This window comes from Zootoca vivipara, chromosome 2 (assembly GCF_965207765.1).
Source record: "Zootoca vivipara chromosome 2, rZooViv2.hap1.1, whole genome shotgun sequence".
Classification (NCBI taxonomy): domain Eukaryota; kingdom Metazoa; phylum Chordata; class Lepidosauria; order Squamata; family Lacertidae; genus Zootoca; species Zootoca vivipara.
In genome coordinates this window covers 99,760,290-99,775,184 of record NC_142584.1, presented here as the reverse complement: position 1 = coordinate 99,775,184, position 14,895 = coordinate 99,760,290, and the positions used below count along the sequence as shown (strand labels likewise).

Sequence of the window (14,895 nt, the reverse complement as noted above, 5' to 3'; positions counted from 1 at the left end):
TCTCGCGGGGATTCAAACCGCCGACCTTCCGATCAGCAAGCCCCAGGCTCAGTGGTTTAGACCACAGCGCCACCCGCGTCCCCTCTGCATATCCATTCAGGTTTTACTAAATCAACAGAGAGGGGAAATAACATAATGGTAGTATGATTTATTACAGAGTAGCTCTACTACCACTTTGCAATATTATTTGTCGTCTCTTGGAGATGAGAACACAGTGGATGGAAGACGAGTGTTAGGAAATTTTAAAGTGAAGGATGCCACAAGTTTAGCTTACTTACAGGAGCATTACAAAGATGTTTGTAAATGTAACATGAAGGCTGGCAAATTCAACCTCACCATGTGGGAATCCGTTGCAGATGACTGTGGCACATGGAGACAGGCAGTCAGGTCATATATCCAGTGACTAGAGAACAAATAACCGCAGGGAGGAGTGCAGAAAGAAGGAGCGACATGATACATCTGCATCAGCACAAGCGAATGCCTTCATCTGCCCCAGCTGCAACAAAACATGTCTCCCCCATATCAGGCTGTACAGCCACAGCAGGCGCTGCAACTCTCCAGTGGTTTGACTTCACCCCCAAAGCTGCCCTCCTCCATTGTCTCCCAAGACAGACAGGTGCCTGCCTCCCAACCAACCAACAATTCTGCATTCAGAGCACTTTTACATGACATGAACTCCCATTGCTTCCTCAGAAAAAAACTCTGTGGTTTTGTTTCGCTTTTTGGTATTTTTTTTTTTAAAGTCCTGGTACCTTTTATTAAGAGATGCAGAGGTGTGGGAAATTGCACAGACACACCTCAAGAGACAGCTAGGAAATAACTTTTGTGAAATATCGGGTTTGCATGTTTTTTCAAAAATGCAGCAAATTATGAAAAATAGATGCCGTAAATTGCTTTAGTCACAGTAAGTTGCTACTGATGTTCCTATTTGATGCAATAACTTATTCTCCTATTTGGTAAGTTCTGCTTATTAATTTTATTGCTACATCTATGCAAGCACCGTTCAAATATGTGCACAGAGCTCCGTGACGCACGGACACCAGCTCCCATCTTTTTTTGTTGTTTGACGTTTGTGATACCCTCTGTGTTAAACCCAAATCCACCACATTTCACTCAACTGATAATTAAACATCTTACCAGTGACCAGTGCTGGAGGATTTAACACTGAGGCAGGAACAGAACCAGTATATTTTTACTCCACTTATATTTACGCTCTTCGTAACTTTCCGTCTTCCTTTGGTTGTCTCCATGGCTGGCTGATGTAGGCAGCAGAGAAGTCTCATGGTGTTTCCAAGTCTTAAGCACACAGTCAGCCGCTTTGCGTGGTAGGGTAAGCCCAGCTATGGTTTACAAGTATCATTTCAATGTCTGGGCTCCCAGAGAGGAGCTCACAGCTGCTTTGCATCACCTTGCCTGCAAAGGTCCGTATAGTTAAAGCTATGGTTTTCCCAGTAGTGATGTATGGAAGTGAGAGCTGGACCATAAAGAAGGCTGATCGCCGAAGAATTGATGCTTTTGAATTATGGTGCTGGAGGAGACTCTTGAGAGTCCCATGGACTGCAAGAAGATCAAACCTATCCATTCTGAAGGAAATCAGCCCTGAGTGCTCACTGGAAGGACAGATCGTGAAGCTGAGGCTCCAATACTTTGGCTACCTCATGAGAAGAGAAGAATCCTTGGAAAAGACCATGATGATGGGAAAGATTGAGGGCACTAGGAGAAGGGGATGGCAGAGGACGAGATGGTTGGACAGTGTTCTCGAAGCTACGAACATGAGTTTGACCAAACTGCGGGAGGCAGTGGAAGACAGGAGTGCCTGGCGTGCTGTGGTCCATGGGGTCACGAAGAGACGGACACGACTAAATGACTAAACAACAACAACAAAGTCTTTTTGTAATTAAAAAATGTGACACTACACTGACTTAATCAAACCAAGCCAAGCCAACCTGAGCTCAGGGTTAAGCTTTTCCCCGCTAACCACGAGCTGTGGCCAAGTGTAAACTCTGCCAAGAACCTTGCTGCAGTGGGTTAAAACAAACAAACTGGGAGAAGCAAAGCAACTCCCTCTCTGGAAAAAGAGGGCAGCATATCCCACTTTCTTGGGAACTGTATGATACAAAGGTGCTATTTGCTTATGGAACTCACATGACCTTTTTATTTTAATTCAGTTGGAGAAGTATGCAAGCATAATAAATGTGGAAAGTAATTATGATACAGTAAAACCCGCAATGGCATTTGTTTTTTAAAAAATATTTTACCAGGAAAACCATATGCAGTGGTACCTCGGTTTAAGTACACAATTGGTTCCGGAAGTCTGTACTTAAACTGAAGCGTACTTAACCTGAAGCAAACTTTCCCAATGAAAGTTATGGAAAGTGGATTAATCCGTTCCAGACGGTCTGCGGAGTACTTAAACTGAAGTGTACTTAACCCGAAGCGAACTTTCCCATTGAAAGTAATGGAAAGTGGATTAATCCGTTCCAGACGGTCCGCGGAGTACTCAACCTGAAGCGTACTTAACCCGAAGTATGAGTGTAATTGGTTCTGGAAGTCCGTACTTAACCTGAAGCGTACTTAACCTGAAGCGAACTTTCCCATTGAAAGTAATGGAAAGTGGATTAATCCGTTCCAGACGGGTCCGCGGAGTACTTAAACTGAAAGTACTCAAACTGAAGCGTACTGAAACCGAGGTATGACCATAGCTGCCAAGTTTTCCCCTTTCTCGTGAGGAAGCCTATTCAGCATAAGGGGAAATCCCTTAAAAAAAGGGATAACTTGGCAGCTGTGGGTATGACTGTATGCAGAGCTGGCTTCCTGGGAAGTAGGCTTCTCGAATAGCATCAATGGCTTCTGTTTATCAATTCTGTTGTGCCTTGGGAGGCTTTGGGGACACACTCGTCAAGAGGCTAGGCTCTCAATCAAAACAAATAGACGATATCATTAACCCCACATGCATACATTAATACCAAGAGGAAATAGAAATAAATTAAAAACATCCCACCCACTTCTAAAAGGCCACAGATAGTTAAAGGTCTAAGGCAGGCATCCCCAAACTTCGGCCCTCCAGATGTTTTGGACTACAATTCCCATCATCCCTGACCACTGGTCCTCTTAGCTAGGGATCATGGGAGTTGTAGACCAAAACATCTGGAGGGTTGCAGTTTGGGGATGCCTGGTCTAAGGCCTGGCTATGGAGGAAAGTTTTTGGCTGGTGCCTTTATATGTGTGTGTGTGTGTGTGTGTGAGAGAGAGAGAGAGAGAGAGAGAGAGAGAAATTTACATGAAACTATTTCATCACCAGAACAGTTAATGATGAAAAGGCTGCCACATTTTGAGGTCTAGAAATAACAATTTTGTAAATTTGATAAATTCTAATGATTTTTTTTTAAATAAAAAATTGCCAGTGGTCACTTTAACAACAGGCTTAAGTTGTGCTTCCATGGTGGCCCTTTAATGCTGCTGCTGTTGCTGTTGCTGTATTGATGCCACTCCATAGTAGAACTTCTCAAAAAGCAAAATGTTGGTATCAAAAGTGAAGACATTTTATTCTCTCATACTATTTGAAACTGCATGTTCATGGATATATTCCCAGAGTCACTGTTAGTCAAAATTTTTTGTAAACTGATAAGAACATCTGATAAGAACATTTGTAAACTGATAAGAACATTTTCAAACAGACCAAAAAAATGTGTTGTTTCAGTGGGGGTTCTTTCTCTCTCCCCCCACCCCCGATAAATGGTACTGAGTATCTTTATGGTCTGACAGATCTGGCAGATACGTGGTAGATTATCTCAGCGGCCCAGATGGAGCGTCTGCCGCTTTATCAAGCAAAATGGTTGGGCAGTTGCAAAGTTATGTGAAAGAAGGCTGCCATTTTACCACCCTGTCCTGCCAAACTAGCAACTGTACGTCCCCCAGCTCTTGGCTTCCTCTAGACAGAGCCTTAAGGCCTGGTTGTCTGTGGATGCACATTCGTGCAGCGGCGCTGCCAAATCGAAACTTCAAAAAGGAGAGGAATTACCGGGCTGTGGTGTCCTCTTTTGCTGAGCCTGCAGGGTGATGTGGAATTAGGCATGACCCTACAGCTGCAACCAAGCCCGCCTCCTGACAGCCTCCAGCTAGTTTTGATAGAGTTGTCCTTGCTGGTATTGCCATCTGGGTTCTAAGCAGCAGCACAATAAACCCATCTCCAAATGACACACAGAGAGAACCAAAGGAGAAATAACTTGCAGTTCTTCTGTTCAGGAGGCTGTGTGAGTATGAAATACGTTGCCGTTTTAGTCCAGTTTTGTGATCCTGATTTATATTACCCCGATCTGTACTGCTTGCCCTAAGGACAGGCTCCCACCCCCCACCATCTCTGGTTTGGCTTCCCCTAATGTAATAATTGTTCTTTAACTGTAGTGGTTGGCATAAAACGATAGGACCGTTTTGCCAATGCTACCGTTATAAGCTGTTGTTCAATGTACAAGTGATGTGAGTTATCCCGCTTCTACTGAGATCAGCATAAAAGGAGGAGAGAGAGTGGTCTTCAGAACACCATGGTATTTAGAGCGATGTTGTTTGTGCAAGTTAAATGGGAAAGAGACGCAGTTTCTGGGACTGCTTCCATTGGCAAATCTACAATCCACATTAGAAAGCTCGTGAGAAGTAAAAGATACCCAGTCACTTGGGAAATGAAGAGCTGCTGTTGTGGAAAGAAATGTTCAAGAGAAGAACCATTTTATATAAATACAAACAGATAATTAGAAAGATAATGGAAATGAAGAAAATGCAAGTGTCTGGGTGGTAATGCTACTTTTAAAATTTATATATTTAATCTACAGGTTTTGGGGGAAAATATTTGACTGGGATGTCTAAAAAAAGCTCCTCAAAGGTTTATATTAGCTTTAATTAGATCTAGACAGAATTCATTATTTTTAATGGCTTTTCATCAGTGAGCTGAAGTCATTATTTGAAATGTACAGTAGCAAGTAGCAAAACAAGCTAATTTGGGGGGGAGCTTCTATTTAAAGACAGCCTATGTATTGAAGAAGCTATTATTAAAACTACAGTTAGAAAGATATTTTATCTGAACTATTAGCACAGGCGTTGAAGGTCTAAGCAAGGATTTTTCCCTCTCCTCCACATGGAGGGAAGTGGTATTTTTTTTATGAAAAGAAAAGAAGAACAGAAAAACAAAAGTTTGAAAAGAGTTTACAGAGGACTTGGCGAAGAAGAACAGTCTTGGTATATTAGGCCAATGGTTCATTGAGTGAGCCCACTGCCTCCAGCTTCTGGCTGTGTGCTAGACCAGCCTATATTGAGGACGTGGTCTGGAAACACATTTTTTGAAGCATAGCATGGGGACTAACAGAAGGACAACAAAAATGGATTTAACTAGCTGTGGCAGTTGCTAAGAGACTTAATGCTTTGAGCCTAGGATATATACTCACCAACTATTACTCAGTGGTCTGAAGACCTTAGTGCCCTTGCTATATTTGAACATATTCTCTATAAACACCAACTTCGTTTGAATACCTATCTGGACTATATCAATCTGTATGTGTACATTAAGGTGGATGTATTGATGCTTATAGTATTCGTAATGTGAGCTGACAATGTGAGCAGTGGGATGTTTGAAATTCATTTCTGCTTCTTCTTTTTAAATGTTTTATTATTTTCCCATTCCCAGCTCCATGTCAGCAGAATGAGTTGATTGCTGGCTCCACCCCTTGATCTAAGCATCATAGCTGCCAAGTTATCCCTTTTTTACAGGGATTTTCCCTTATGCTGAATAGGCTTCCTCGCGAGAAAAGGGAAAACTTGGCAGCTATGCTAAGCATAGCTGCCAAGTTATCCCTTTTTTAAAGGGATTTTCCCTTATGCTGAATAGGCTTCCTCGCGAGAAAAGGGAAAACTTGGCAGCTATGGATCTAAGGCAGGAGCAGAACCGCTTTATTATTAAGGTTTTATTTATTAAGGTTTTATTATTTTATCTCTAACTTATCTTATAAACAGCCTTTAAGAGTGCAGCTGCCTACCCAAGGCAGTGTACAGAATTCCATAAACACATAATAATATACGGAATCTTCAGATTAAAGCCACTTTACACATACCCTTAACATTGAGCAATAGCAATTACCTATTTTATGGCCATTCATTAAATGAATAAAGGTGGATTGAAATAAAAATGTTTAAAAGATTTCTCATGACATTGACAAAGATGGAAACACACAGGTTTCCTGGGCGAGTTTTAATACTTTTCCTTAAAAAATTTATTTTTTACCAGAGTGATATTTACATACCTTCCAAGTGTCCCGATTTTCCAGGGACAGTCATGGAATTACAGAAGCCATCCTAGTTTCTGATTTGATCCTGGAATGTCATGATTTCCCTTTCCCCTCCCTTCCATGTCTCAGAGAACAATTAAAAGTGGTGTGTGTGTGCATGTGTGTGCTGTTTTTAACATTTTAAATACCCACCATTAATTCCCAAGACAAGACGAAATGCAAATGATTGGCAGTGTCATCCGGTGTACTTTCTCAAGTGTCTAATGCTGAAGAAATATATGAAGTGTAGGATGGCAATCGTACTTTGATGTAGTGAATAGGCAATCAATACCAGCAAGCTAGAAAAAGCATTCTATTTCCTCCCCTAATGATACAGGGTTGTTGTTGCTGTTTGGCAAGACAATGGTGTTTGGAGCATGAGACACTTAAAAAAAGAAAGAATTAATTTGAAATCTGTAGTAGAAGATCAGTTTCAATTAAAACTGCACTTGCATGTTCACAGTGGCGTAGGAAAGGGGGGGCGGAGGGAGCGCATCGCCCCAAGCACCATCTCCTGCAGGGTGACAATAGGGCACCCCACGGGCTTGCCATCGCACTGCCGCAGCCACGTGCAAAGGATCCTCCACTCGTGGCTACACCCTCCGCTGCCGCCTCTTCACCCCCACAGCAAGGATAGAGGGGCGGGAGGGGGAGGAGGAGGAGCCGCCGGTGTAGCAGCGGCAAAGGCCACCGCCTCCCTGAGGCACACCATCCCCGCCCGCGTCTGCTCTTGCTCTAACCGCTGCTGCCTCAGAGTCACCGCTGCTGTCTTTGGCGGAGTGGGATGGGGTGGGGGAGGCGCTTGTGGGCGGAGAGAGGGAAAGAGAGAGTGACCTGCCTGGCTCTCCCTCTCTCGTACACCCGACGCCTGACTCTTCTGATGGAGCGGGGCAAAGGGCTGGGCGCATGAGGCAGAGGGAGCGAACAGAGCCACGCAGATGTTTGCAGCGCTGTCAGTAAACCGCCTGTACAGGCGGCGGCTGCAGCCGCGAGCAGGCGATCCTGCCATCGTACGGACGGTGCACACATGTGTCGTACGTAGTGGCACTGTGCATGCACTGTATGGTCTGTTTGCCCCACCCCGGGTACTGTCCATGCTTCGTTCGCTCCTGTGTGTTCATAGACAGAAAAGCTAGCCGTTAACTCTAAACCTTCTAGCACTTAGCAGTGAATAAATGGATTCCATTGCAACCAAATGTCTTGATTACAAATTTAATAAAATATCTATCTTTATGGCTGTTACATAGCTTCAAAACAACAACAAACATTTAAAATGAAAATGAAGTCCCAAGTGTTTTTTTTTTCTTATTTTTGACTCTTTGGGGGTGGGATTCAACATAGTGCTGAGGAGATTGCTCTGTCAGTGCAAACATTTATGCATTTATGATTGAAGGGTTTTCCCTCTCCCGTGTGTTGTTCTTGGGGTTCTTCGGACAAACCCCCAAGTCAGTTGCGGGGGCATGCAGAGGGAGCAGAGAGGGAAACCCCATTGCACCAGCAGATATCCCTATGTGGTCTTCTGCTTGTGGTTCTGGTTAGTTGAGTCCGCCCCTTAATATTTGTTAGCTGTAACAAAATGTCTGGTTCATCAGTTGGATTTGTAAAAGGCTTTTGGTTCTGATCTTCATAATTAGGCGTATTTTTGGCTTTCTGTCTGTAATCATATTGTGCATATATCATATGCTGTAAACCCTCCCCTGGGGTCTCTGGAAGAAGGGTAGGATAAAAGTTTTAAACTAAGAAGTGGTGGTGGAGTGTTCTTAGCAGTGAAATTCCAATAATGATACAAAATATATTAATACGGTAGCTGGAGTAAGTAAAGGTAAAGGGACCCCTGACCATCAGGTCCAGTCGTGTCCGACTCTGGGGTTGCGGCCCTCATCTCGCTCTATAGGCCAAGGGAGCCGGCATTTGTCCGCAGACAGCTTCCGGGTCATGTGGCCAGCATGACAAAGCTGCTTCTGGCGAACCAGAGCAGCACACGGAAACGCCGTTTACCTTCCCGCCGCAGCGGTACCTATTTATCTACTTGCACTTGGACATGCTTTCGAACTGCTAGGTTGGCAGGAGCTGGGACCGAGCAACGGGAGCTCACCCCGTTGCAGGGATTCGAACTGCCAACCTTCTGATCAGCAAGCCCTAGACTCTGTGGTTTAACCCACAGCGCCACCTGGGTCGCTAATAGCTGGAGTATACCTTTGTAAATACGGTGATAATTTATGTCGTGTGTGGGGCACAGGGGAACTAATGGAAGTGTTCATTTCATAACTCAACTTTAACATCTTGGCTGAGCCATCACTACAAAGTGTTCTTCCTCTTTTGAAACAGGTGCCTATGGTCCTGAGCACTGGGTCACTTCAAACGTGGATTGCGGAAGAACTCAGCAGTCTCCCATAGATATCGTAGATCATCAGGCACATGTTGGAGAAGAATACCAAGAAATACGCCTGGTTGGTTTTGATAATGAATCCTCTAACAAGACATGGATGAAAAATACCGGGAAAACTGGTGAGGACTGCATGATTACTTTCTTATGGTCAATTATTTGCTTTCTCATTCATGGTTAATTATCACCATATAAAGGCCATAATGAATTCAAAGTGTTGGTGCTGATCTTTAAAGCCCTGAACGGCCTCGGCCCAGTATACCTGAAGGAGCGTCTCCACCCCCATCGTTCAGCCCGGACACTGAGGTCCAGCTCTGAGGGCCTTCTGGCGGTTCCCTCATTGCGAGAAGCCAAGTTGCAGGGAACCAGGCAGAGGGCCTTCTCGGTGGTGGCGCCTGCCCTGTGGAATGCCCTCCCATCAGATGTCAAAGAGCTAAACAACTACCTGACATTTAGAAAACATCTGAAGGCAGCCCTGTTTAGGGAAGTTTTTAATTCGTGACATTTTATTGTATTTTAATCTTTGCTGGAAGCCGCCCAGAGTGACTGGGGAGACCCAGCCGGATGGGCGGGGTACAAATAATAAATTATGATGATGATGATGATGATGATGATGATGATGATGATTATTATGGTTGGCCATTCATTCACATGGCTAAGAATTCCATGGACAGGGAACATGTGGCTGTGCCTGCTGGCCCCACTTCATCTGCTTTGCCTTACTGGGCTTGACCCTTCACCAGTCACACGTTGGGGAAAGAACATGTTCCGGGGGAATCCTGTGCTGTGTGTTGGTGTGCATGTCTGTTCCCCATGATGTGGAACCCTATGGGAGCATGTAGGCTCTCTCTTAACAGATGTTCCCCTCCAACAAAGGGATGGGGTCAGCAAGTATGGCTCTACTGTCTGGCTTCATGCCATTCTTAACTGCAGGAGTGAACATCAGAATAGGATTTATTAAGATCTCCTTTCATTGTTTTTCTCAAGTTGATGACCGTTAGGTCCAGTTGCGGATGACTCTGGGGTTGCGGCGCTCATCTCGCTTTATTGGCCGAGGGAGCCGGCGTACAGCTTCCTGGTCATGTGGCCAGCATAACTAAGCCACTTCTGGCGAACCAGAGTAGCACACAAAAACGCTGTTTACCTTCCCACTGGAGCGGTACCTATTTATCTACTTGGACTTTGACATGCTTTCGAACTGCTAGGTTGGCAGGAGCAAGGACTGAACAACGGGAGCTCACCCCGTCACGGGGATTCAAACCGCCGACCTTCTAATCGGCAAGTTCTAGGCTCTGTGGTTTAACCCACAGCGCCACCCGCATCGGTTGCTAATCTTTATATTATATATGGACCTGCGGGAAAGACTATGCGACACAATATTAAAGAGTGTAAGATAAGACAATGAAAAGACCAAAGGTGTTCGGAAAGTTGGGGGTGGTTGTCAAAATAACGGTCTATAGTTGTGAAATCTTAAGGGATTAAAAAAAACAACAGGCAGAAATAATATTCCTGTGTTTTTTAAAGATAGCATTGTTATTGCTTGCTTCTTTCATTGTTACAGTGGACCCTCCGGATACAAACTTAATTCATACCATGGGTCCGTACTTACCCCAAAACGTCCGTATCTAGAGGCGCTGCTTCTGCGCATGCGCATGGCGCGATAGAGCACTTTTGCGCATGCGCACGCGGCGAAGCCCGGAAGTATACACTTCCAGGTTTGCCGCGTTCACAACCCGAAATTACGTTACCTGAAGGTAACATAACCCAAGGTACCACTGTATATTTATAGGTTTTCTTCATAATGCTTCAGTCGCGCCTCAGTTCCCTGTGCTGTCAGGTATAAAACCTTTAATAGAAGATGCTTCTGGCCTTGTTAGTGACCCACAAGGGGCTTAAGCCACATGGCAAAATACTATTGTGTCACCCATACTATTGCCTGGAGAAAGGAGTGGCTTTTAGGAATACAGAGATTGGTTGGTCAAACAATTAAAGAAACCACCATCTTGAGTTAGTATTTTTTTTAAGCAGAGGTTTTATGTTTATTTATTATTAAAGCTACTCTTAAACAGCTAAATCTGAAAAAAAGATTTTTCACCTGAGATGCGACAGCTGCTTAGTTGTTTATACTAAAAACTGCAGTGAAATCCCATACCTGTCTCTGCAGAAATAAGTCCCATTGAGATAAATGAGGTTTACTCCCAGGTGGGTAGATGCTGGATAACATGCCCCATTGAACTCAGCAGTAGTCTCAGTAGACAGGTATAGCATTGCAGAATTGCACCATTAAGCACACGGAACCAAAGTTTACTTTGTAGGAATGGCATACACCGAATTGCAGTGAAAGGGACAAAACTATGCAATGTGGGCCATTAAATCAATTTTTTTTATTTCGTTCTACTTTATTAATTACTGTTAAATATACTTGTAAAAAGAGAAAAGCTTTCAGGACAATAGTCGTTAAAATAAATATCTCATTTTTTCATGATAAAATTCAAGGTCACTTAGCGTTCTGCCTATTTAACAGAAGACCAACGAAGTAAGTTTCATGAGAGAATAATTATGTATAGGGGGATAGTTGTGGGTATAAGGGTGTGGCTGATACGGAAATAAATAACTGAAAAACAGTATGGACTCCTTATCAATGGAAGCTTTTCCTCCAGTCCCAAAACATTCAGCATTATGTGGCCACTGATATGTTCCGTTCTCATTGGGCAGTTTTTGAAGTCTTAGCTCCCCCCCCCCAAAAAAACCCATGTCTCCTAGCACTAATGTGTGTGCATTAGTTCTGTATTAGAATGCAGTGGTACCTCTACTTACGAATAACTCTACTTACGAATGTTTCTACTTACGAACGGAGTTCCGTCCGCAATCTTGAATGCGGTTTAGATAGGATTTTTTCTACTTACGAATTTTTAGATAGGGTTGCTTCGACTTACAATTTTTTTCTCCCAATGCATTCCTATGGGATTCGACTTACAATTTTTTTTCGACTTACGAATGTGTGTGTTCGGAACGCATTAAATTCGTAAGTAGAGGTACCACTGTATAGGATATGCATGTGTCGTCGTTCGCCCCCCGTGCTGCCCCCACTTTCATTCCTCATAACTATGTTGTGTGAATAGAACTATGTGGAACAATTCTATTTAGGTCTGTTCATAAGCAAGTTCTGCTGAGTTCAGTGAGACTTCCCCCTATGTATTTGCGCATAAGATTACAGCTGTAGATTTCCACTCCTAAGGTCTGTGATGCTTTAGATCTTTTTGCTTGCACTTCCGCCCTCCAGGCAAAGCCCAGAGCTTCCTTTCCATACAGAGCTTGTAGGCTCAAAATGTTTGCATGCTCCCCACCCCCCCACCCTGCTTTTATCATTACAGAAACGGCTATTTGGATGTAGTGTGTGCTTCTAAATATTTATAGAAACTTCTGCATTAATAAAAATCCAACTAAATAGTTTACTGCTACGCGCCAGTAGAGTTTGCATCTGTATTGGCTAGAGTCCTTTTTTTCGCAGCAAAATTTTCTGCAGTGGAATTTTAATAGGCAGTCCAAGATCCATTTATGCAAGGGTGAGAGGGCAAAGAGAATATTTAGTGAAGCCACATGGGGCTTTCTGGAATCCCGAGGCATCAAGAAGTGCGAGAACTGAGCTAAGGAAGGTGCTTACCCTTATCGAGTGTTTCAGGTAGTGCAGGACTGTGGTCAATGGAAAGATGCAGCAGGTTTTTCTTAGACCCTAAGCAATGTGAAATGAAGTCCCTGCTATGTGCATTGAGCAATACTAGCTTGGACATACCTGCCATGCCTTACTTATTCAGCCCCCCCTCCTCACATTGATGTGGTGGTTCGGTGATTTCACTGCAGCAGTAGCAAGTTGGCACTTTGGTTTTATTTTTAACTTGTCAGCACTGCCTTTTGAATCCTAAAAGAGTTGGAACGGACCACAAGGGTCATCTAGTCCAACCCACCATGGGGCTTGAACCCTTGACCCTGATATTAAGTTTCGTGCCCTACCAACTGAGCTACCCTTCTACCTGTCTTCATGGCAATCCAACCCTGGTTGTGTTTATTTGAAAATAAACTGCATTGATTCAAGATGGCCCTATGTCCAAGGTCAGGCAGAGGCAACCTCGGCCCTACAGATGTTTTGAAACATTTCCTGGTTATATACTTACAAAGCTTTGTGTTTTTCTTCACTAAGTAAAGAACGAAATGTGAGGAGATAAAATACTTGCCATATGCTTCCTTGGACTGGTTCTAGGCTCACTCTACATATCACAGGCATGGGAAGCTTAGTGCTTTGGCAAGGATCCACTTGCTTTACAGCTAAGCGGAAAAAATGTTTAAATACTTTTGATTTTTCCTTTTCATTAGGAAATACCTACGGTCTTTGCCGTGTTTGCAACAGCCAGCATGTTTTATAGGTCATCATTTTTAAAGTAAAAAAGTTTCAAGGTAATTTAAAAAGATATTAGTGGTGAAATCTTGACAAAATTAACTAGCATTCAGTTTTTACTTATCAGAATTCAAGCCTTTCTTGCTGCGGGTGAGATTTCGATTGAATATGGATATGCAAATTTGCAGCTTAAATTTTAGATACTATCAAGTCAGATTTTTTAATATATTCAATATTTTATTAAATAGAGAGACTGTGTTTGTAAACTTTACAAATTTTCTTATGTCCATTTTATTTTACTAATTATTGTAAAACATATATCCCACACTCTTCAGCTAAAGGAAACTCACATTGCAGCTTCTGTAAAAACAGTACCAGGGTAGTAGTTGCCTTTGGACGCCACACCAAACCATAGTTTAGTGTGACGCAAACGAGCCCAGGTAAGACCTGGCACGCACACACATCAAAATGATACGTAGTGCGTGGACATTCTGCATTAGATCTTAGCCATGGCTGCTCCAGAAGAGTTTCATGACCTTAAAACTGTTGGGATAGAATTACTGAAAATGGGAGAGGTGGGTTTGTGTGTGCATGCCTGTGTGTGTTTGAGATCTTGCACAGCCTAGTTACAGAGACACTGTAAAATGAACAATTAGATGAACATTTCAGATTGTACATCCTCCTAATTATCCTTTTAATTATTAATCCAAAGCAAGTAAAATGACCCCTGACAGAGCCATAAATGATTTAGATACCATCAAATATTTATACAATGCAGCTGAATCCCGCCGTGCATTGTAACAGATTCACGGGAGCCTGCTTTCTTGTGGGACAGCCCATAAAACATGTCACCTTTTTAAAAAACAACCTCTTTAGCTGCCTTCCCTGTTGCATAGACCAGGGGTTCCCAGCAAAATTTTCTCGGGGACCCCTCATCGAGCCGCTATTGTGACAAGGACCCCCATTAATTCCTAATCCTAAAATTAAAAAGTGAGAGCCAAATTAAGAGTCTTTTTATATTTTATATTTATACGTTTTTTACAGTTACAACAGAGTACTCCATCAGTATACAGTTAGTTTTAAATTTCAGTTCTTAATGAGATGAGTTAAATCTGTCCTTTGAGTCCATTATTTCTGAAATATTAGGTTTGTTTACAAACACTACTGTTTTGCAAAGAGGCAGCGTGCGCCAGGGAGGAGGGAGGGGAATGGAGAAGACAGGGTACCTGCACAGTAGCACACAAATGAAGCCGACGCGCGCAAAGCATCTTGGGGAGGTGAGCGTTAGTAGAATGCACGCACTGCCCCTTTGCAAAACAGTAGTGTTTGCAAAGCGCCACCTAACGGCATACAGCAGAACTACTGCCTCTATCTAATTCTAGTTTTGCGCTAGACTCTGCTCATGCAGGAAGCGGCCAAAACAAAAAATCTGTTATTATACGAAATATATTTAATATATTTTTTATTCTAATAGCATCTTGCAGACCCCTCTGGCATGGCTCGCGGACCCCTGGGGGTCCGCGGACCACCTGTTGGGAACCACTGGCATAGACCATTGTTTTTGTACAAATTCCCTCTCCTGATTTTTCATTTAATGTTGGTAGTACCACACATTTCTTTCTTTTTTTAAGTATGTCACATCAATCCTGACCCATCCCCAGATGAGGTATTTCATAGAATCATGGCATTGGAGTGGGCCCTGTAGATCATCTCATCCAGGGCAGAGGAACCTTTGGCTCTCTGGATGTTGCTGCTGATCTACAGCTCGCATCAGGCCCAGCAAGCATGGCCAATGACCAGTAATG

General features: G+C 43.2%; 1 protein-coding gene across 4 annotated transcripts in view; it reads left to right on the top strand.

Annotated features, from left to right (window-relative positions):
* The window catches only part of PTPRG (protein tyrosine phosphatase receptor type G), a 578,270-nt gene that overhangs the window by 297,504 nt on the left and 265,871 nt on the right, over positions 1 to 14,895 (top strand). For all 4 annotated transcript variants that reach the window (XM_088662505.1, XM_035106777.3, XM_035106776.3 and 1 more), the window contains exon 3: positions 8,640 to 8,819. In XM_088662505.1, the coding sequence (XP_088518631.1) occupies positions 8,640 to 8,819 (180 nt within the window). The remainder of the gene's footprint in view (positions 1 to 8,639; positions 8,820 to 14,895) is intronic.